This window comes from Sphaerodactylus townsendi, linkage group LG01, assembly GCF_021028975.2.
Source record: "Sphaerodactylus townsendi isolate TG3544 linkage group LG01, MPM_Stown_v2.3, whole genome shotgun sequence".
Classification (NCBI taxonomy): domain Eukaryota; kingdom Metazoa; phylum Chordata; class Lepidosauria; order Squamata; family Sphaerodactylidae; genus Sphaerodactylus; species Sphaerodactylus townsendi.
The window spans coordinates 191,955,624-191,979,175 of NC_059425.1; the positions used below are offsets into that span (position 1 = coordinate 191,955,624).

Genomic DNA, 23,552 nt, shown 5'->3' on the forward strand with positions numbered 1-23,552 from the left:
ACCTTACACATGGCAACTCCGGCTCTGCCCTTCCCTCTCGGCTACCCCATGTGTGTTTGCTCTCCAGGCTTTTCTGTTCCACCTCACTCCCATTGGCATCCAGCCAGGCTGGGTAGATATCTCTCTTCGCTGTAGCTGCGAGGGAGGAAGAACCCAGGAAGATACCTGATCCTGGGTTAGATGGAATGCTTCATTGGGAAAGTTCTGCTTTTTTTTTTTTTACAGGGGAAGGTATTCCACAGCCTCCCCAACAATATTTGGAGCCCACCCTGTACTTGACATACTTTGGTCACTGTTATAAAAATAGACCATGACAGAAAGGCTGAAAGGTGAAATCAAGCATTTTACAATCATTTGTGCATAGGAATTTGTTCATAGTTTTTTTTAGTCTGGCCCTTCAACAGTCTGAGGGACAGTGAACTGGCCCCCTGTTTAAAAAGTTTGGGGACCCCTGTCGTAAGGGGACAAGAAGATAGAAAGAGGAGTCGGGAGTCGGTTATAGGTTAGTAAATGATCAATAAGCTTCTAACTCTGAATTGATCAAGGTTCTGGAGTTGTCTTTCTACGGTGATGATAGAATGAACCTTTAGTTATAAACTGTGGAGTGAATACTTGAAAAGCAAGTAAGAACATAGTCAAGTTCCTTTGTGATTTCATGCTAGAATCAGGAAAGGCCCTTTCCTTTCATTCATTGTGCTTTGTCGACACCAGGCAATGGAAAGCCCAGCAGTGCTGATGACTGATCACCATGTCAGGGCCCCCTTCTGCTGCCGCAGTCCCTGCGACTTGGGGGAGTCGGGGGTCCCAGGGACATCTCCAGACAGTGGCTAAAAGGATACATCCCGAATACTGTCTAGATCAGTGATGGCGAACCTTTTTGAGACCGAGTGCCCAAATTGCAATGCAAACCCCACTTATTTATCGCAAAGTGCCAACCCGGCAATTTAACCTGAATGCTGAGGTTTTAGTTCAGAAAAAAACGGTTGGCTCCCTCTTCCTCCGCCCCACCCACTTGAGCAGGGGCTAGCCTGCTCTAGCCTCCAGCAAGTCCCATGCGCACTGCTCTGTGCCTCTCTGGCATCTCTGCCTCCTCTGCGCCTGCCCCCCCGGGCAGCAGCCACCTGGAACACAGGCACCAGGCCCGTCAGCTGAGTCCTCCTTGCTCACCACAGTGCGCGCACATCGTGCTCAGTGGCCCAGGCCAGCCTAGATTTATTTATTTATGGGATTTCTATACCGCCCAATCCCTTTGGGGATTGGGCGGTATAGAAATCCCATAAATAAATAAATGAATGAATGAATGAATGAATAAATAAATAAATATGTGTGGGGGTGATTTTCCGCCCCCACATGATGAACTCTGTGTGCGCGTGCCCACAGAGAAGGCTTTGAGTGCCACCTCTGGCACTCGTGCCATAGGTTCGCCATCACTGGTCTAGATTAAAAAACTTATAACTGACACCAAGTCCCGGTGGTCTGCGGAACGAGGAGTTTTCTGCGAAACATGCCAGGAAGTTTTCATTCACTGAATGAATTTTTTTCGCTGTATTTCTCCCCTGCAAGACACAAGTGCCTCTGACACCACCTGGGCTGGCAACAGTGCTGGAGCCCTTCTCCCAGCCCTGTGGGCTGCACTGTTAGGCACCCAATCTCTAAGCAGCCATCAGAGCTGAGTTGTGATGACTACGTTTTCCATTTAAAAATGCTTAAGTGATACATATATTTTGGATTTTGGTACAGCAAATACCTGCCTGTTTGGAAATATGAACTGTCTTATCGATTTGGGCTTTTGTTTTGCCTTTGAAATTATGCAGGAAGATTTAAATGCAGAGCTGGAGAAACAAAGATGTTTATTAGAGCACGATTATCACAAAACCTTGGATTTGTTGCGGCAAGAAATCCTCCTTATGGAGGAGCAGCATAAACAGGCCATGCAGGAGCTGCGGGAGCTGCATGTTGCAGAGATTCAGAAGGCAGAAGAACGTGGGCATCAGCTGCAGAGAGAGCGAGAGCGGCACAACTCAGACAAAAGCCAGGTGAGACAAAAGCCAGGTGAGCATGCTACAGATCTGACGGGAGATAGAACGAAATCTCTTGTGCACTTGGACTTGGGTTCTGCACGTGTTCTGCATTTGTAAGTGAAGAACCACCTTGTCCTGTTTTTGCTGTCTGTGAGGGTATCAGGTTTTCTCTCTGGGGCAAAATGGAGTACAAAAAGGTCACAATCGCTTTGGATTACCAGAGCCTCACATTGAGATTGACATCAGCTAATTTCGGTCTCTCACACCCATTATGTTTTACTGGTAGTACTTGGACTGACAGGCTGGCAAGGTGAGAGGTGCTGAGAAAAATGACGTGGCTTCTAATCCACCCTTCCTGATCAAATTGAATGAGAGAGCAATAGTGTGGCCAACTCTCAAAGAACTCATCTGCCCTGGAGCCTTTTCAGTCCAGGCTGTGGGACAGAGACAACGCTGCTAAGCTCTAGTGTATGACTTCCGCCTGAATGCCAGCAAAGGCCACACTGTCTTGCTCTCATGGAATGTACCTGCAGCCGTCATGAACAGTGATCATGCTGTCTTGTTGAGGAGCCGGGGGGCAGAAGGAAGCATCGGGGGAGGTGGGTTGAACTGGTTCAAATCATTCCTCATGGACCAAACTCAAAGGGTCGCTGTCGAAAACCAGGTGTGCTTGTTGTTGGATCTGTCTGGTGGACTTCCATGGGGGGGGGGGGGGCAGTTCTGTCTCCCGTGCTTTTCAGTCTCTATGTGAAGCCCTTAGGACAAGTCATTTGTAGCTTTAGGGATAGTTGTCATCAGTATGCTCATCAGGATATATGTCGTTATCCTGGTGATCCAAGAGAGGTCCTGAATCACTGCCTTGCTGTGGTGGTTAACTGGTTCAGAATGTACAGACTGAAAGTGAATCCTGAAATGACAAAGACAATATGCAAGGCGGGAAGGAGGAGGTCTTGAAGGACCACTTGTGATGGGGTTTGGCTGATCCTTGGTGGCTCAGTTGAAAGCCTTGGTGGTGTAGTGCCAGCGTGGTGTAGTGGTTAAGAGGAGGTGGATTCTAATCTGGAGAGCTGGGTTTGATTCCCCACTCCTCCACCTGAGTGGTGAAGGCTTCTCTGGTGAACCAGATATGTTTCCGTACTCCTACCTTCCTGCTGGGTGACCTTGGGCTAGTCACAGTTCTTTGGAGCTCTCTCAGCCCCTCCTACCTTATGGGCGGGGGGAAGGAAAGGAGATTGTAAGCCCCTTTGAGTCTCCTACAGGAGAGAAAGGGGGGATATACATCCAAACTCCTCCTCCTCTCTTCTTCTTCTTCTTCTTCTTCTTCTTCTTCTTCTTCTTCTTCTTCTTCTTCTTCTTCTTCTTCTTCTCCTTCTCCTTCTTCTCCTTCTTCTTCTCCTTCTTCTTCTCCTTCTTCTTCTTTCTTCTTCTTTCTTCTTCTTCACTGTAAGTAAAAAGCTGTTCTGCAGAAGCTGCATTGGCTGCCCATCTGTTACTGGGCTCAGCTGAAGGTATGGGCTATCAGCTCCGAAGTCCTTCATGGCCTGGGCCCCTCTTCTTTGTGGGACCATCTCTTTCCCGTGCTCTGCCACAACAGCTTCTCTCAAGTCAGCAGTGGCTCCTGCCACTGCCAACCTGCAAATGGGTGAAGTCAGCCACTGCCTGTGCGCGTGCTTTCTCTGTTGTGACTCCTGCCTGTAGAACGGTCTTCCTGAGCGAGGAAGTAAAAAAAAAACTCCCGCTCTCCTGGCTTTCTGCAAACTACACAAGAGGGCTTTTCTGGACAGGCCTAAGGCCCAGGGTAGCTAACAATATTAAATAAACTGTCAAAAAAGGAACAAAACAAAATAATGTTTCTTGTTACAACTGAGGGCGGTGAGTGAAGGCCAAACAGAAAGGTTTGGTAATGTATAGGCTTTGTTTGCAGAGAGATATCTAATAAGTTGAATAGTAGTGATGGAGTTTAAGTGTGATGGTAAGGTGGAGGTGAATTAAATTTGCTTGGGGTGCTAGTTAATGTTAAGCTATCAAGCTGTAGAGGTTTGGGGAAGATCAGGTATGTGCCCTGCTATTTAGATCCAGGCATTCTGCAGCTTAGCTTCTTGTGGTCAGTATAAACAAAAAAGGACAGAGGTTCTGAGTGATCAGTAAATATTCTATTAAAAGCTTTTAATTGCAAAGCAGTATAAATATTATTAGCTTTAAATGCAGATATTCTGATGGATTTGTGGGATTACTTCTAGTGAAATCACCAAGAATCAACCTTGAAGCTACAGTCGCGAACTTCACATCATATTTCAGTTTTGTTTTACTCGTTTAATTTTACACAGGATGTGGGTATCAGCAACAGATACAGTAAGAGCAAGGTTGCACTATTTCAAAGAGTTTATTTGAAGAACATATACTAGAACCAGGGGGCATACATTGAAAATGCTGGGGGGAAGAATTAGGACTAATAAAAGAAAACACTTCTTCACGCAACGTGTGATTGGTGGTTGGAATATGCTGCCACAGAAGGTGGTGATGGCCACTAACCTGGATAGCTTTAAAAGGGGCTTGGACAGATTTATGGAGGAGAAGTTGATGTATGGCTACCAATCTTGATCCTCCTTGATCTGAGTTTGCAAATGCCTGAGCAGACCAGGTGCTCGGGAGCAGCAGCAGCAGCAGAAGGCCATTGCTTTCACATCCTACATGTGAGCTCCCAACGGCACCTGGTGGGCCACTGCGAGTAGCAGAGTGCTGGACTAGATGGACTCTGGTCTGATCCAGCAGGCTAGTTCTTATGTTCTTAACATTTGTTGATGAAAACTCTGTGTGTTTCTTGAGAAAAAAAATGACACTACTGTTAATTTCCCACAGTTAGAGGAGAAAATCAGATCTTTAAACAAAGAGAATGAAGAAGCTCATGCTGAACTGAAGAACCTGCAGCAACGGGACAGTGAGAACCGTGAAAGAGAGTCATTAATAGTTTCGTTAAGATCTGATATTGAACTTTCTAAAAATGAACGGTCAGTATACTTAAAGATAGTTCAGCTACAGATTTTTCTGTGAGCTGATTGCTGTTGAGTCTTAAACTTTCGTGCTCGAATGCTGTCATTGAAAGTGTTGTCTTACATATCAGGCACATTGGCATTTTATTATCTTGTAGTGGTTTCGCAAAACTATGGGCATGGTACTCAATGGAGTACTGACAACACTTTTTCTTCTTTGGCGAAGCCATGGGTTAAACTAAAATGAAAAATAAATGTATAAATCTGTGTTAAATGAAAGTAAAAGATTACAGTCAGAAGAAAAAATATGCAGCGAAGGGGCCGTGGCTTTCCCAAGGCAAAAGCACTCCCCCCCGCCTTGCTCAAGTGCCTTTCCCCCTCCCCCGTTCCCAAGTCTTTCAGCAACACCTCACCATGGAAAGAAGTTTCCAAACGTGCTTCTTGCTGTCCCCCGAGCCTGGCTTGGTGTTTGGGCTGGGGGGAGGGGGGACATAGGAGACTGTTGCCAGACCCAGGAGAGCAGTGGCTTGGCTTGGTGTTTGCGGGGGGGGGGGGGGATGGGGAGGCTGTTGACCCGGTGGGAGAGCGGCAGCTTGCCCCCACTGTCCAGCTGGCCTCTTTGGTGCTTGGACTGGGGAGGGGGGCACAAGGCAGTAATTGAGTCCTACTGCCTTGTGCCCCCCCCCCCTCCACCACCACTTCCTGAATCTCCTTCCTTGTAGAAAGCTCCCATTGAGCTTTCTACAAGGAAGGAGATTCAGGAAGTGGTGGCTGAGGAGTTCAAAAATTTCTTGAGATTTTTTGGTGGTAAAAGGTACATCTGCTTTCAAAATTCCAAATGTACCCCCAGGTTTCATAAGGACGGTGGCTCCTGTTGTAGATTTTTAACTCCCTGGTGAGGAATTGTGTTGCATCTGTCAACATGCACACATTAAAATGCTGGGTAAATGTGGGGCAGCTTATGGACTTGAAAAGCCAGCTCCCTTTTATCTTTGTGGCCTTTGTCTGTCATGGCCACAAGAACTGTGGGGTAGCTTGTGCAGATACTTCTTCTGCTTTATTGTTTTTAGCCACAAACTGCATGGGTGTAATCAGCAGGCTTTAAGGTTGCTTCTGATAATGGTGAAAGCCACAAAAGAGGTAGAAAACCTTATCTGCAAGAGAACTGGTCTTTGGCTTGAGGACAGCCTGGCATCTGGAGATTCAAGAGAGAGTCATGGTGCAATTGGAGAAATGGCACTGTCTCCAAAAATGATGTCAAAATGGGACATGAAGAAAAGTGAGACAGTTCACCAAGGTAACTACGTGCCGTGAAAAACAGTTTTGATGTCTCTGTATGGAATTGTCGTGCTGCAGTGTTCTTGGTGCCCTCCTAAGTTGTCTTGCTGGTCAGTGAAGGCTTTCCATAGAACTAATGTGAACCACTTTCTGGGAAAGTGAACAGCACATTTAATTTATATTAAATTATATTAAGTGGTTTTATTATATTTATTATTTTAGGTGAGTGTGAATTGTTTTATGTGCATGTACACCGCCCTGAGCCCTTCGGGGGTAGGGCGGTTTACAAGCGGAAATCAATCAATCAATCAATCAATCAATCAATCAATCAATCAATCAATCAATCAATAAATTTCCTACTGTTGAAAGTGTTTCATGATCTAAATCACTGCCAGTATCTGTTTTTCTCTTCCATTAATACATTAGACTAGATCTAGATCCTCATCAAACATTTGTTAACACTTGACTTTTGCTTGGGAAAAGGTTGGAAGGGGCCTCTGCATCCCCTCCATTATTACCACTTCATGGCTGACAGACAATCTGAGAGTTGTCATTTGAGGGAGAGGATGGCGTGATGCTTCGCCTTCTTCTATGATCTCTGGAGGCAGAAAAGGCTGCTCTTTCCACCCCTCAGGGGGGAAACGTTACTCCGTTCTTTTCCTGTCTCTTCTGAGGTCCTTTCTGCTTGGGATTTTTAATTTTTTTTTCTTGTTTGTAGAAGTCTGATGCAAATTTTCATTGGATAGTACATTTTAGTGGCATTTATGTATTGAAAGGCCACAGAATCCCGGCCATCTGGAGAAAGAGCAGAAAGAAATTCTGGAATTTTCTGAGGAAGGGCCCGGGAGTGGGGAAGGAATGCATCATTCCTGTTATTTCCAAGTTTCTCATAGGCTTCTTCATTAAATTATCTGACACGTTTTCTGCCTTGTTCCATAAGTACCTAATTATTTCCAAGCAAAATTCTCGGATATAGGGATATAGTCAGTTCATGTATAATTTGGTTCAAAATAATGTAATTATTGCTGGTATAATATAAGTTTCTTTTTCAGGGGAAGGGGTGTTTAAAAGAATAATCAAGTACAATTTTATTATAATTACAATAAATCTGTTTCTGAAATAGGGCAAGTTCTTGACGAAATTCTGCCTGAACAAAGCTTTGAGCCTTCAATGCCTGATGAAATATCTGAATTGAGTGAGCATTTATGTGAAAGTATTTTTGAAAACCCAGACCTGGTATTTGAAAATGAAGAGCGGATCCATAAAATTTCTCATTCTTTGCATATTGCTGTGGAAAAGCTTCTAGAACTGCTTGCAGCTTCAACTAAACAAGTAATGTTATATTCACCTTTAGTTAATTTAACATTGGGCAACAGAATTAAATACCGTACCCACCCCTGTGGATAGTTTTTGTGTAGCAGGAGTGTCATGCAGAACTCCGTTAGGAACCTTCTTCCCTAATATTTTCAGTGGAAAAAGAGGGGCTGGGGATGAATTGGCCGATTAGTATATCTGGGGCGCCTGTTGAGCTGTATTTTGTATAGGAAGATTACCTCCCGCTCGGGGCAATTAATATTAAGTACTGATAATACTACTGCATGAATCAATGTTATTGTATAGTTGTAGGACAAGCAGGCGGACTTTATAAGTACTCTGGTGTGTTTGTTGTCCAAAGCAGATAATGGGAGAGACAAAACAAAGTCTGGGGAGGGAGACTCAGGGAAAGGCGGGATGTCTCGGCAAAGGCTCTCACGGCTGGAATCACTGGGGTGTTGTGGGGTTTCCGGGCTGTGTGGCTGTGCTCCAGTAACATTTTCTGCTGACGTTTCGCCTGCATCTGCAAATGAAACATCAGGAGAAAATGCTACTGGAACACGGCCATGCAGCCCGGAAACCCCACAACACCCCGAAGGTGGGATGATTTCTGAACAAAGCAGTTACGTATAATGAAACTCGTTTGCTTGTGGGATGAGGATGGGGGGCTGGAGCCTTGGGGAGGGCGGTTGCCCACCAGAAGCAGAATTGTCAAGGGGTTTTCAGTGCTACTTGCATAAACTCCTGCAGATCTTACAGTCGCCATAGAGAAGTGAGGTTGACTCTGTGGATCATGGAGAGAGACGTTTGTCATTCCTATCAAGCCAAAGAGGCTTCACTGTATGTCCTGTGTAATGGAAAGTGCTGTCAAGTCGTAGTTGAGTTGTGGAGACCCCGAAGGTTTTCAAGTCAAGAGACGTTCAGAGGTGGTTTGCCAGAGCTGGTCTCTGTGCAGCGAGCCCGGACTTCCTTGGTGGTCTCCCCTCCAAGTGCAAACTAGGGCTGACTTGCTTGCTTAGCTTCCTATATCTGATAAGGTCGGGGCAGCCTGGGTTGCATGAAGTTTTTATTTTTTATGGGCTGACTGGCATTGAACAAGGGTATGCCCAATTCCACTACCTCATTCAACTGCATATGACCTAACCTCATAACACAGGACTCCTATATGTCCACAACCTTAATATAATCACCATGGACAGATTGTACTTTGAAAATGAAGCTTTTTTTTTACTTTGGACTCACAATAATAATGATCTGAATTTCTAAAGAAATTCCCCAATTTGCTGGAACCAAAGGGTGGATGCTACGTTGGGAAATAGTTCTAAGAAGAGTCACAGATGTCACATGTGGCTTCCAAGGCGTTGGGTAACCCTGGCTTAGAATTAAACTTTTCACTTTGTACCCCAATCCTGCCCTTTCTATGCCATCTCTTATATAGCCTACCAAAATGGCCCATTAGGAGTAGTGCTGATTCAAAAGCAGGTGCGCAGCCTGTTCTGGCTGGAGTTAAACCCCCTGAAAGGATCTTGTAGGCATTTAGAAGAGAATAATTTAGAAGAGAATTCAAAATAGTGCATGAGATTACAATTCACATGAATAAAATCAGTGCACAAAATGCTTTGTTTAAAGTTAGCTTTGGAACAGTGATTAAAAGCTTGTTTCGTATCGTTTTTGGTAGCCTATAACAGGACTGCTTTGAATTTTGAGAGTAGTTGACTATAAAAGTGGACAATATACATTAAAACATGTAAAATGTTAGGGAAATATTGTGTATTTTGTAATATAGAATGTTAAATATATTAAGGTGATTATATTAAGGAGCAGCAGTGGCGTAGGAGGTTAAGAGCTCGTGTATCTAATCTGGAGGAACCGGGTTTGATTCCCTGCTCTGCTGCCTGAGCTGTGGAGGCTTATCTGGGGAATTGAGATTAGCCTGTACACTCCCACACACGCCAGCTGGGTGACCTTGGGCTAGTCACAGCTTCTCGGAGCTCTCTCAGCCCCACTACCTCACAGGGTGTTTGTTGTGAGGGGGGAAGGGCAAGGAGATTGTAAGCCCCTTTGAGTCTCCTGCAGGAGAGAAAGGGGGGATATAAATCCAAACTCCTCCTCCTCTTCCTCCTCCTCCTCCTCCTCTTCTTCTTCTTCTTCTAAATTATTTCATCTTTTGAAACGTCTCCAATTCGTATTCAGAATGAACAAGAATTGAACCGTAGGAATTGGGAAGCCTGCCGGGTGGTCAGGAAACACCATGAGCTCATGGAGTGCTTGAATGAAGAGAGTGCAGCAAAGAACCAGCTGGTGTTGGAGCTTCATAAAGCCAGAGGTAGGGGAAATAAACTGACTTGCTTGGCTTGGAACTTCCCAATATGTTGTGATTGTCTCCAACACTCCACGGCAGCCATTTTGTTATTGTCCTCGTATGACAGACATTTTGATGGTCACGTGCTTCCTGTTGTCAAAATTCTAAAGTGCCCACTAGCTCAACAAGATTGGGGACCATGGTTCTAACTGGAATGGCATCAACCTCCTCCTCCTCCTCCTCTGATTGCAAACCATTTGTGCATGACCCTACCCAGAGAATCAACAGTGAACCAGTTGATGGGTTAAACAGAGATTAAATTCAGGAGAGAGGGTGTTTTCTTGGTGAACCTTTGGGATTCTAGGATTGGGATCAATATTCCCTCTAATTTTTCCCCACTACTGAGTGGAACTTCCCAACCCCTGAGTGGGATGTTTGATGGTTTGAGCAAAAATATTTTGTATTCAAAACTACTGTGTGGCATTCACCCTGTCATACCGCTTTTTTTTACCTTTTTCCAATTTAAAAAGCACTTTTCTATTGAGTATTTACACGTTTACAATGTTTCAGTATACATTTTCCTGATAATTAAAGAACTTATTAGAAGCCCAATTTTTTGAAAAATAAGCAGCACAATTTGAATAAATTCAGACCAATGGAAATTACCAATAGTCCAGCACAGCTACAAAATAGAGTTTCAAAAGCTTTCTCCTCACCTGCTCCAAAATTCTCCATTTCCTAAATTGGAACAGCAGGCCAAAGTGTTGTGGGAAGAGATCAGCCATCTTGATTGGGGGTGCTTCAGTGGGTTTGGTTACCATGTCAAAAAACGATAGGCCAGAGGGAAACCAAAAGAGTTCAACTTCACCCCAAACTGAGAGCGTCTGTGCGTGCGTGGACATAAACTCCCCAAGGGAGTATCCTTTCTCTGAAACAAACCTTTAGTAATAATGACAGACCCCAGCAAACAAGGCTAGAGAGCACATGTATTATCACACTCAACTTGGGGCTTACGGACCAACCAAGAAAAAACAGCATAAACTGGTGGTAATTACAAGCAATTCAGAAAGTTCTCCTAGTTTTCCAAAGACTGATCAAAGGGATGTCCGCACTGATCAAGATGGACAACTGTTAGGTCTTGAAACCTTAAGCCAATAAACGGACTCTGAGGTATTGATCAGTAGCATCTGTGGATGAGGCATTGAAGCACCAAAGCTTGGCAAAGCCAGTTCTGACAAACCCAGCCTTTGCCATCTCCTTTATCCCCTTTGCAAGTCCCCCCTCCCATTATTCCAAGAAGTTGTGAAAAAACAGTCCCTGGAGCTGAGGCGCCCCAAGGTCGGTGGCAGACAGTAGGAGAGAGCCACCTGGCTTCCTTCCCCATGAGGTAACGGATGTAACTCTTTTCTTCATGGGACCGTGGTGTCAGGGGAAGCCTAGTTATCTATGAAGCATGTGAAGCCATAAAGAATGCCTCAGATGGCAGTGGTTACATATAGCAGGCTGGTTACATATATCTTTTAGCAGCATTGATTTGTTGTTTTAAGCAGTTGCATAGAGTTAGGAACATATCTCAATCACATAGACACTGTCCCCCTGACAACAACGCAACAGCAAAAGCCCACATAAACAGATAGGGTGTAATACGAATTTGTAATTTAGTCTCCATCTACCCCTTTTGCTTCTGGTTTGTTTCCGGTTTATTACTAAAGTATTATGTGCAGAAGTCCTGGGTTTTATCTTCACACTCTCTGGATTGATAATTAGGGTTTTTGATATCCAGCACATATCTTTATTTAATTTTTTTATTTTATTATTGGATTTTTATACCGCCCTCCCCCAGAGGGCTCAAGGATATCAATCCTTGAATATGTTTGATGTCTGTTGGAAAAGAGAGTGTAACCTCTTCAGATTTTTAATCATCTTCCCTTGGTTAGTTCAGCTTCCAAGACAAATGGAATTCTCCCAGCAAGCCACAATTATTTTCCTTGGTAGAATTTGACTTAAGCAATCAAAATTTCTCCTTTTTCTTAGCAAACTTATAGGCAAGTTTTGGAAAATATGCACTTCCTTCCTTGATATTTTAACTGGGGATTCTCGTTGTTTACTTAATATTCAGCCCTATCCAAAACAGGGGGAGGAGGGGAAATCTGCAGCTAAGAGTGACATGGGGTCGTGTCAGCACTTGCCCCGGTGGAAGGCTGGATCCGCTGGTGGGAGGTTGCTGCGGCCCTCCATGTGCAGTGGAATGTGGAGTTGAACACTGCACCAGTGTCCCAGAGTAGCAGGGACAGGCCGGGAGAGGAAGTGATTCTAGTCCACTTCCCCCTGGCCATTGCCCCTGCTCCAACGGCGACAAAGGCTGTGGACTTCCACCACCTTTTCGGGGAAGAGCACCCCTTTAGTCCCATGTCTGGAGATGAAGAAGCCTCCCCCTGGGGGGTCAAAACACCTTACATTCCAGGTGTCTAATGAAGTGATAAGTCATAGCCTGAGAAGCAAAGTGGAAAAACACAGGCACAGCAGGGAGTGGGAATGAGAAGAGAAAGTTCCCACATCCCAGGCTGAAGGCAGGATCTTTCAGAAGGCTTCTCTGAAGATGCCAGCCACGGATGCAGGTGAAATGTCAGGAGAAAATGCTACTGGGACACGGCCAGGCAGCCCCGAAAACCCCACAACACTGCTATGTTTATAGCTGTCAGTATATGTTGGCATTTTTGTTCTTTACGCATTGAGTGTCATTGTGATACTGCTTTGCCTGAGTGCTTCAAGTGTCTGATTTTTTTACTTCCACGCAATTTTGTTTTCAAGGACTCAGTGAAGGCTGTTTGGCAGAGAAAGACGTCTTGGAAGCAGCCCTGCGTGTGAAAGAGGAGTCTGAGCTCCGTCTCGTTGTAGAATTGGAGAGCTTGAAAACCCAATTCCAAGCTTTAACGCAAGAACATACAAGATGCACTGAGGAGCAGAAGTTAATAATAAGCCAAAATAAAGCTTTGGCTGCCAATTTAGGAGAGAGAGAAGTGGGTAAGGAATAGGGCATAAGGAACTGGTTTGTTCAACACTGAAATGTGATTATTAAAAAGCCTTGAGAAGTAGACTGAAGGGAAAAACTTCTGTTAACATTTTAACTGTGTTGAGATGATTTCTAAAGATAAACATATAGTCAATGCCTTTGTGAAGTGTGGGGAAAAAGGCTTAAGCAGGCATTTATATAGGGGTAATAGGAGTATTGAAGTACTCCTTTGAGTGATCTAAGCTACAAAACTCCTCTTCTTGGTTACACTGACAAAAGAAATGAATATACCAGTCTCCAGATTGTATTTATTTAATAAACACATTTGTATTCTGCCTTTCTGCTACTGCGATTCTGAATTGTTGCCTACAATATGAGAGGCATGACATGAGAGAGAAGAGCGGCTGCGAAGGGAAGAAGAAACCAAAGAAACTGGTACCAGCTGTTGGTACACTCGGGGAAAGCAATGGCAAACTACCCCACAAAAGTGGCTTGCCTATAAAATCACTGCTTGCAGTGGTATCCCCGGGTCAGCCACGACTGAAGGGGAAACTTTACCTTTTTATAGTTGGTACATAGTAAATGGATGGGATGGCCAGTCCCGGCTGGGGGGGCGGGGGGGGCGCCGCCAATCAGCAGTTGCTTTCAGCCTTATGCTGCTATTTCGAATGGCTGTTGATGGAAACAGTTCTGGAAGGAGACGGTTTGTCACAGCTGAGCCCCTGGAAGGGGTCTCACAATCTCCCCACTTGCTCTGATCCTGAATTTTGGTCTATGTTTTTTTTATAGACTGCATTCTTATTCTGGATCAATCTTGACTTCTTTTTGTTTGTTTTTTCCACATATTTTAGACTTATTGAAGGAAGTTGAACGTCTTTCAAAGGCAAAGTTGGAACTGCAGTGTCAGGCAGAAAAGGACTGCGCCACCTTGAATGCGCAGCTGAAAATTTTAGAAATAGAACTGGAAGAGCAACTGAACAAAAATCAGAAGGCGGCAATGATGTCGTTGGAAGCTGTTGATTACAAACAACAGATACAATCCCTTGAAAGACAGTTGAAGAGTCAACGGGATTTTATGGATGTAAGACAGTCAGTTGCTTTGCTTGTGACTATAGAGGCAAAGTATTCGTTTCTTTTAATTATCTGTCGGTAACCTTGAAAGGGTGTTTTTGTCATTTCTCCTTTTGTTCCTTAAATTGTGCAAATAAAAGAATTTTTTTAAAAATTTAGCAATTTACTTTACAGAAACAAGCTGTTGAACGAGAGCATGAACGTGATGAATTTCAGGAGGAAATTCAGAAGCTGGAAATGCAGTTAAAACAAGCAGAAAAAAACCAGGCAACTGAGCAGTCCAGACTGTTGGTAAGTGAAGTACCATGGATTGGATTCTGCCGGCTTCTCCTGTTGTGAAGTAGAGCAGAGGGGCTATGACGAGGAAACTATGCAGAGGTGCTAGGATGAAACTTCAAAGGCCTAAGTTACCTCGTGGCCTGAACAGAGTTTTCCTGGGAAGGGGAAAACAAAGGTTTTGGAATTCCAAACCTTTGTTTTCCCCTTCCCAGGAAAACTCTGTTCAGGCCACGAGGTAACTTAGGCCTTTGAAGTTTCATCCTAGCACCTCTGCATAAGAACCCAGGTTTTAATGAAACAAGCGTGGCTCTCCCAGGCTTGCTTTCATGATAGGGGCACTTTTGGACTTCCTGCTTTTTCTTTTCTTCATCATCATATCTGTAACCAAGGAGAACCCCTCCCCCCCCCAACTGCCCCAGTCTGTAAGCAGCCTTTTCTTTACATAAATCAGAAAAGAACAGAAGAAAACATCTTGAAACCAGTGGAAACAGCGCTTCACTCTCCTTGGAATATCAGTAACTGACTAAACTGTGCCGACTTGAATAATAAAAGAAATAATTAAGTTGGAATTCATGTGCAGATTTAATGCTATGGCCCTGTTCCTTGGATTGGTTAGCTTTAATATGTAGCATATAAATGAACAATGATATGACCAAAAACTACATACCTTTTTATTGGATAATTAGACCTTAAAAAGAAAACCAGACCTATCTTTTTAGTGCCACTGTCTTGGTGTGGTTCCTGGACTTGAGGGGATTGTCCCAGTTATATAAGCAGTATACGCAAGCATGTCAGAGGCAAAGAATGTACATCTTCCCTGTGTTTTATATGTCAGCCAGGCATTTACTTGTTCTGGGCTTTGCAGCAAATTGACATTTTACAAATACACTTGTGTGTTAAATTATCTTTCCATTTCTCAAAGAGCATGTAGCACGTTATTTGCCCATTCTTATAGGTAGAGTCCCTCTATGATGAAATCAAAGAAAGAACGGATGATTACAACAAGCTGCTCTTAGCTAGAGAGCAGATGCAGAAAGAACTTACTGTTCGGAAGGAAGAAATGGAGAAACTGGCAGCCAGGGTCAGAGCACTGGAGAGCCTGAATGCGGAAGAGGCCCGGAACGTCCATCAGCTGACACAAGAAGCACAGAAAATGAAAAAAATGGAAGCTGAGTGGAAAGAAGTAACTTTAACTTAAATGATTTTTACATTCTTTTGCATTATCAAGAATTTGGTCATATAATGTAAGGTAGATCATCAAGAAGTCGATAATGTAGGGTAAATACTAGCGACTGGATTATATGGACATTGTTATTTCAGAAGCAGTAGATCTCAGTTTGCATTACATCTGTCCAGAGGCATATCTAGGGAAAATGGAGCCCGGGGCAAAATCTGAATCCCCACCCCCTCTGATGCCCAGTTCTGCCCAGAGCCAGTAAGGCACCCAAGCCGGAGCTGGGGCCCAGGTCTACCGCTTGGAGCAGGCAAGGCACCCAGGTCTGGTGCCGGCTAACGTGGCCTGGGCCCGGCGCGCCTATCAGCAGAGTTTAAAGCGGAGTCACTCTGGTAAGATGAGAAGTCTTATTGCGCTCACTGCAACCTTCTATCACACATGGAAAAGAATACTCTCCACTCAAGATGCTCTTTCCATAGGAAGGTTTTAACTTTAGCAGTTGCAAGGTTACACAAGTCTATCTATACAAGACTATAATACTATACAGAACTCTTCAGCTATAACAAAGTTCAACACACATATAACTTAACTCAGGCTCATTCTGCATTCAGAATAATGCACTTTCAAACTGCTTTCAGTGCTCTTTGAAGCTGTGCGGAACAGCAAAATTCACTTGCAAACAGTTGTGAAAGTGGTTTGAAAATGCATTATTTTGCGTGTGCGGAAGGGGCCTCTGACTCAACTCTATCTCAGCATATACAAATGCATACATCAGGGATACTTTTCCCCGCCCAGGCCTCAGCCTCTCTAGAATTACAGTTTGAACTAACCAATCATGTTAAAGGTTAATCTTTGCTACTTTTGCCCCTAGACTGACTGTCTCTGTCCTGTGGGTTCTGCTAACTTGAAATGACCCTTTCTGTGAACTTTTACTCTTTTTATATATCATGACAGCGCCCCCCCACCCCCATGACTGGATGGCATGTGCCCGGGGACACGTGATACCCCATGTACCTCTGGCAGATATGCCCCTGCACCTGTTTTACTTTTCATGGCCCATTAGTCTTCACATTTAAAGTGGAGGTTTTTAGGGACTTAAGACAGGGAACTGATGTTCAAGTGCCACTTCAGGCCAGATCTTCCTGGTCTCGCATTGGGAAACCATTTCTCTGTCTCAGAAGAATCCTGTTTCAGCCAAACTACATGAAATGTAACTGAAAATAGGGACCCTTTCCAATGCCAATCCATAGTCCCATATCATGGCCCCAAGTATGCAATCCCCCCTCCCCCCCGAGGGGGCAGTCATCTGATTTCATATACAGTTTGGAAAATCAGCTCAAACAATGCCTAATATTTTCATTTGTTAGCTAATGTAGTGGAATTGTAAGTTATCATGTTGGAAGGTGACTAAAAGAGAATAGGTTGCAGTAGCATGCACGTATAGATTGTGAAGCAACATATCATAAAATGGTCAGTGTTCTCAAAATAAATTTAGTTGCTGATCAGAGCAAGGCAGAGCTGAATATTTTCTGTCTCATAAGGGTTCAGTTATAATTGTCTCTGAGAGAGTTTCATGAATGGCAGAATAATTTCACACATTTATCATTCAGATGAAAGTGCCACATAGATTAGAATTCCTGTGCTTCCTAAAAATGGTCTATTCCGTACTGACTTTGAGAAGTTGCATACTGGGGACACAACATTCTTCACTGATAGCTGTAAAAATGCCAGGATACTTCTCTACACTGCTGTGCAAAATGCACGGCCAGGAAAATATTGTACTTTCTTTCCATGTTGAATTCTGGTCAGCTGAACATCAAAGGTTTGATGATTGAATTTGAACCACAATAGCACTTTAGCTTCAACTGCACACAAACTGATAGAGATTAATTACAGACTTGCAAAGACTGCAGTAGACAAGAGTTCCGTTTGCCACTGATTTGTGTGTGTGCAAAGGTCATTAACCAAATTAATCTGATGTGTATTGTCGAAGGCTTCCTTTTGTGTATTGTCGAAGGCTTCCATGGCCAGATTCAACTGGTTCTGGTGGGTTTTCCAGGCTGTGGTCTGGTGGATCTTGTTCCTAACATTTCGCCTGCATCTGTGGCTGACATCTTCAGAGGTGTATCACAGAGGGAAGTCTGTTACACACTGTGTCCAGTGAGAAGGGAATGTGTGTTTATTCTTATATTCTTTTGTGTGTTTATTCTTATGTTTCATAGGATCAGGAAGCATTGCAGCAGCAACAGTACAATAATTTGATTCAGATTTCTACTCTGCAATCCAAACTGGATGAAATCAGGCACAGAGTGCTTCCAGAAGAGAGTTTGGATCATGTATTACAGGGAGAGTTAAAAGTGCAAGAGGCGCTTTTAACAAAAAAAGCAGAAGTAAGTTGAAACAAAACTCATCCAGTAGAGTCAAAATGGACACAATTGACTCCCAGTCACCTAGAAGGTTGACCTCTGTTCTAAAAGTTGAAAATGCCAAACTCTCTCAGCCCGAACTACATCATAAGTGGCCTGTTGTGGAGAAGGGAGGGGCAGGCCATTGAAAGCCACTCTGAGATTCCTTAAGGTAGAGAAAAGTGAAGTATAAAGATCAACTTTTCTTTCTTTCTTGAGGGATCTTGGTAGGTTTGCATGCCTAGATGTTTGGAGTTTTATTATTAGCATTATTAGTTCCGGTCCTGGAGCTTTGAGAGTGAGGTGGGTAGATTTTCACGTGTGGATTTTTGCAGTTATGTTATAAAACGGTACGGCAACAGTTTCTTCATAGAGGTTTTTTGTGAAACAAAAATTATTTTTTATTTATTTTAGGTTTCAAACTTGTTAGAGCAACTCAAACAATTTGAAGAGGATTTGATCAATAAAGATGAGGAAATCCTGCACCTGAGTTTAAAGTTTGAAGGGGAGAAAAGCAACTATGTCTCCAAAATAATCCAGCTCCAAGAAGAAAATGCATGCCTGAAAGTAGGTCTGATTTAAAAAGAAAATCCCGTTCTGCCATCCTGGCTTGCTTAGCTTGATGATCTTCTGCTGTGTCAGAACTAGAATCTGGGGGATCTGGGTTCAAATCCCTCCACGGTCACAGGGAATCCCTGGGTGACCTGAGGCTCTCGTCACTGATTGAGTTTGTTCAACTCTTTTCATTAGGAAAACATTGAAAAACTTCACCTGGGAGAGAGTCCGGCAGATAGTGAATTAGCTCTTCTCCAGTTTCTCAAGACCTTACTTGAAGAAAAGAATCAAGAAACGGATCATTTGAATAAGCAGATTGTGCAGCTAGAAGATGAGCTTGGAAGCTGCCAGGAAAACCAGGTAACAAATGGAGGCTGGGCATGGTCCATGACAAAATGTTAATATGTATCCTGATTTGGGTAGGAAAAGGTTTGTTTTTATAACGTGCATTGGTGAGTATGCATTTGACAATAGTGTTTAAAAGTGGATGCAACACAACCAGGCTACCCACAAAAAGGAGAGAGGCTGCTGAATACTCAGGGAACTTCCACTGCTGTGCGAGTAAACCCAACGTGGAGGGGAAATGGCCTGATGGGCACTGGGCCTGTGTCAGGAGGCAGTGGGGTGTGGCACCAGCCAGTTGAGTGCCCGTGAAGCGTGGGAGGGGGAGTAGTCTCAAGTCCTTAAGAGCCCCCTCCCCATTTTGTATCCTTTATCAGTAAAGTGTCCGGCCCCTGTGCAGTTTGAGAAAACTGCACACTAGGGGCAACCACTGAGGAGAGGAAGATTTCTGCACGGTGCTGCCAGAAAGAGTTGGGCCTGGCCCCTTTGTGGTTGAGGAATTGGCAAGAGGCAGACCGGGTTAATCTGTTTATTTTATTTTAGTTTATTCAATTTATATCGCGCCCTCCCCCGAAGGGCTCTGGGCGGCACACAACAATAGTATAAGTAACAATATCAATATCAGCAATATCAATACTAGCAAACATCAATAAGCATCACAATATACAAAAAAATTTTCACAGACATAGGGAATAAAGTCAGCAAAATAACAAATCACAATATCGTACATTACAAAGTATACCATCATACAAAATTTATCAATAACATGACACATTAGCATATAATGTAACAGTATCAGCAAAATAACAATCATGGATATCAATAACTAGTACATAATAACATGCCAATATCATTAATTAACAGAACATCAGATGGTGGCCACTTCTTCTATATGAAGACTCCAAAAACCTCACAACCTAGTTCTATATAACAGTCTATAGCAATGGTAGGGTGATAAGTTAGCCCAGCAACTAACCTAAAAAATAAGAGCAACCACTAATCTAAGCTTAATGCATAGACACGCTACCCTAACACTAACCCTATAAACGACTAATAATATAACAACATTTCTACCTAGCAATGCAACAGTTGAATTAACTGACCTAATCGAACACTCTAATAGCTGTGAGCACCAACCCCCGCCCCCACAGGCAGATGCTCAGTGATAGCAACACTGAACTCTGTCCTCCATGGGGCATAATGATCTGCCGCCATGTTCTTGCCTCGACTGCCAAGCGTAAGAGTTCCATGCATGAAAGTTCCAAGTGTGATAGCCTTATGCATTCTGTGGGAGCCTCTGCCACTGATCCCCACTGCCCTCCAGGGACTGCCAACAACGAAGAAATGCTTCCCCCAGCACTCTCATCGCTGGTGGTTTACCACCATTGCCGCCCCCATGGGCTCAAACGCTGGCACTCGAAAACTTGCCTCATGCAGGACATTTTTCTCTCATTCTCACAATACTAGAACCAGGAGGCATATATTGAAAATGCTGGGGGGAAGAATTAGGACTAATAAAAGGAAACACTTCTTCAGGCAACGTGTGATTGGTGTTTGGAATATGCTGCCACAGGAGGTGGTGATGGCCACTAACCTGAATAGCTTTAAAAAGGGCTTGGACAGATTTATGGAGAAGTCGATCTCTGGCTACCAATCTTGATCCTCCTCGATCTGAGATTGCAAATGCCTTAGCAGACCAGGTGCTCGGGAGCAGCAGCAGCAGCAGAAGGCCGTTGCTTTCACATCCTGCCTGTGAGCTTCCAAAGGCACCTGGTGGGCCACTGTGAGTAGCAGAGTGCTGGACTAGGTGGACTCTGGTCTGATCCAGCAGGCTAGTTCTTATGTTCTTAAGTCCAGGGAGACACCAGTATCCCCGCACCAGTGGCGTACTAGGGAAAATGGAGGCCGGGGCAGACTCCAAGTTTTCTGCCCCTGTTATGGGCCCCCACCCCCGGCGCCCCACTTACCTTTGCCGGCCGTGGGGCCTGGTGGGGCAGGGTGAGGGGGGAAGGAGCAGGGGTGTAGTGGGCAATTTTCCACCCCCCACTTGACCCAAATGGCCTCCGCCCAGGACATGTGACCCCACATGTCCCTGTGGGCGCTACGCCTATTCCCCCCACTACGGAGATCATTGTGGCCCAACGCCTCCACACCACCTCTCCTATTGTGTCTTCTCCTAAGCATGTGTGGAAACTCTCATAGAAATTGCATCTATGTGAATAGACACGTATAAGGTCTTATGCCTTATCTAGTATGCTCTGCTCACGCTATGTTCAACAGGGATTGATCAGTGGTGGCACCTTGCATTTGGAATGCTGTAGATAAGGATGCCAGGCTCCAGGTGGGACGTGGAGATCCCCGGGAATTACAGCTCCTTTCTAGACTGCAGAGATCAATTCCCCGGGAGAAAATGGCTGCTTCGGAGGGTGGACTCTGTTGCACTGGACGCCACTGAGGCCCCTCTCCTCCTCCTCCTCCTCCTCCTCCTCCTCCTCCTCCTCCCCAAGTTCCATCCCTGCATCTCCAGGAGTTTCCTAACCTGGCTCTGGCAACCCTCCCCCAGCAGTGTGGAGTATAACCATTTCATTTCCTCATGCCTGGTGTAACATGAAACTGACTCTATTTAAATCTGCATCTAGCTCACAGGTTAGGCTTCAGGTTTGTCAAGCATATTGTCCTGAAGCATTCTGCCTTCCCCAAGCCCTTTTACAACTTTTTTAAAACAACCAGCCTGTAGAAGAGTCCTAGAAAACTTGAAAGCTTGGACATTGTGTGGCTTGGGTGCCATTCCTTGAGAAAATGGTGCTAAATCATACTCTGATCCTATTCAGGTTATTGCCGCCTCTAATTGGCAGACGATGTCCTGGGTTTCCAGTCTTTCCCCGTGAACCTGGGCCCCTCTGCACGCAAAGCAGACCCAGGGACCCTCCCCCATCGTTGCTGTCATTGCTGCTTTGGATTCCGTTTTGCTGTTCAGTTCATCACGTTGACTTGTTCGTTGCTTGAGAGGCAGGGGTGTTTTTTATGTTTTTGACTTTAAAGTTTTAAACACAAAATATAGTCTAGAATATTCCAAATAAATAAAATGAAAGAGAATGTCCAAATGAGACCCGAAATAGCCTCTCTGCATGTGGTGACAGTTTATTATAGGAACAAAGTCTTGCGTATTTTTCATTTCAGGTTTTGGAAAAGCAGAAGTTGGAAATTGAGCACCTGAAATCAGTTATAGAACATCTTCATGCTGATGAGGAACAATTGGTAAGAGATAAATCAGACGAAATAGAACAGCTCCATGGAATAATTGCAACTCTTCAAAAAGAGCTAGAACTTTGTGAACCCTTAAATGATGAGCTTGATGACAGCCAAGACCATTCTAATACCCTTGTACTGGAAGAGCAGGGAGAGGAGCTTCAGAACGAATGGCAAAGCTCATCACTGGAGAATCTCGGAAACAGAGGTGGAAACTCCAGCTCTTTCCTCCTTCAGTCCAACCAGGAACAACTTCAAGGACAGCTAGAAAGAGTTTTGGCTGACAAAGAAGCTTTGCAGCAGCTGCTTGAAGAACAAGAATCAAAGTTTAAAGTGGTGATAACAAATCTAGAACAAAAACAGAAGAATGTTCAAGAGTCTTCTGAACAGTACTTCAAAGAACTGACAGATTTACAACGACACTATAAAGAACTACAGGAAGACTACAAGCGTTTGGAAGCGTGCATGGCACAAAGAAGTACCGATCTTACTGTTGCTACTTCCTCCATTCGGGACCTTGAGGGTAAATTGAGAGGATGGGAAGCAAAACTTTCAGAACACGACTCGCACCTGCAGACGGTGTCCAAGCAGAAGGCGGAGCGAGCAGCTGAAGTTCTGCGAGAAAAAGAAAAGGTTGAGCAGCTCGAAGATCAGTCCAAGGGCTTAGTGGATGCCCTGCGTGACAAAGAGGCCGCCTGTCATAGTGAGATTAGTGAACTCAGAGCTGTTGCTGTGGAACTTAAGTCTCGGACTAAGAAGTACACGGAAGAACTGGAAGCACTTAGAGCCGAGAGAGCTCTTTTTCACCAACTGCTGCAGTTTTCCACAGAAGAGGACCAAAATGAAATTAAACCCCCTGCATTGGTGCCAGAAGGCGATGCCTTGCAGCTTTTCCTAGAAACAGAGGAAGGGGGAGAAAAGGAAGATCTCCGTGGCAAGCCAGCAGCATCCATTAAAGCTTCTTCCAGTGGTGAATTGGTATGTAACATCCGCAATGAATTAGTGTCCCAATACTTGTCAATAACAGGATATTTAATTGAGGTTGGTTGAGAAAGACCCATTTGTTCATGGGATTGCTGATGGTAAATGATTCTGATCCACCACACACCCCAAGCAGCTCATCGCTGCCATTTTAAACTGTCCTGCATTCTACCTTTCTGAAGGTAAGCACACTGAGCCAGAGGCCGGGGGGGGGGGGTGGCACCCGGGGCAACACCTGCTACCCACGCCCCACTTACCTTAGCCGATGGGAGCCTGTCACGTGCCGCCCCTCAACCCGGCCCCGCCAGGCTGCTCCACTGCCTGAAGGAGCAGCGTGGCTGACGGGCACCCGGCAACGGCCCAGCTAGGCTTGTCCTTCAGCCGGCAAAGGCTCCACCGGCTGAAGGAGCAACCTGCTGGGGCCGAGGGGAGGGGTGTGGGGGGGCAATTCTCAAAAAAAACCCCACATGACCAGCTGGCATGCGCCTGGGGACATGTGACCCCAAACATGTCCCCAAGAGCGCTCCACCTCTGCACCGAGCCCTCTTAATCTAAATGATAAGCCATTGTAGGCAAGA

At 44.6% G+C, this 23,552-nt stretch overlaps 2 protein-coding genes across 7 annotated transcripts in view; one reads left to right on the top strand and one right to left on the bottom strand.

Moving 5' to 3' along the window:
• LG01H21orf58 (linkage group 01 C21orf58 homolog) overlaps nt 1-23,552 on the bottom strand; it is a 231,616-nt gene that overhangs the window by 67,693 nt on the left and 140,371 nt on the right. The window lies entirely within an intron of this gene.
• Nucleotides 1-23,552, top strand: part of PCNT (pericentrin) — a 95,711-nt gene that overhangs the window by 42,886 nt on the left and 29,273 nt on the right. For all 5 annotated transcript variants that reach the window (XM_048502490.1, XM_048502482.1, XM_048502477.1 and 2 more), the window contains exons 16-28: nt 1,815-2,036; nt 4,881-5,029; nt 6,082-6,308; nt 7,413-7,621; nt 9,797-9,929; nt 12,717-12,929; nt 13,770-13,999; nt 14,164-14,280; nt 15,224-15,451; nt 17,665-17,832; nt 18,262-18,414; nt 18,598-18,762; nt 21,925-22,971. In XM_048502490.1, the coding sequence (XP_048358447.1) occupies nt 1,815-2,036; nt 4,881-5,029; nt 6,082-6,308; nt 7,413-7,621; nt 9,797-9,929; nt 12,717-12,929; nt 13,770-13,999; nt 14,164-14,280; nt 15,224-15,451; nt 17,665-17,832; nt 18,262-18,414; nt 18,598-18,762; nt 21,925-22,971 (3,261 nt within the window). The remainder of the gene's footprint in view (nt 1-1,814; nt 2,037-4,880; nt 5,030-6,081; nt 6,309-7,412; nt 7,622-9,796; nt 9,930-12,716; nt 12,930-13,769; nt 14,000-14,163; nt 14,281-15,223; nt 15,452-17,664; nt 17,833-18,261; nt 18,415-18,597; nt 18,763-21,924; nt 22,972-23,552) is intronic.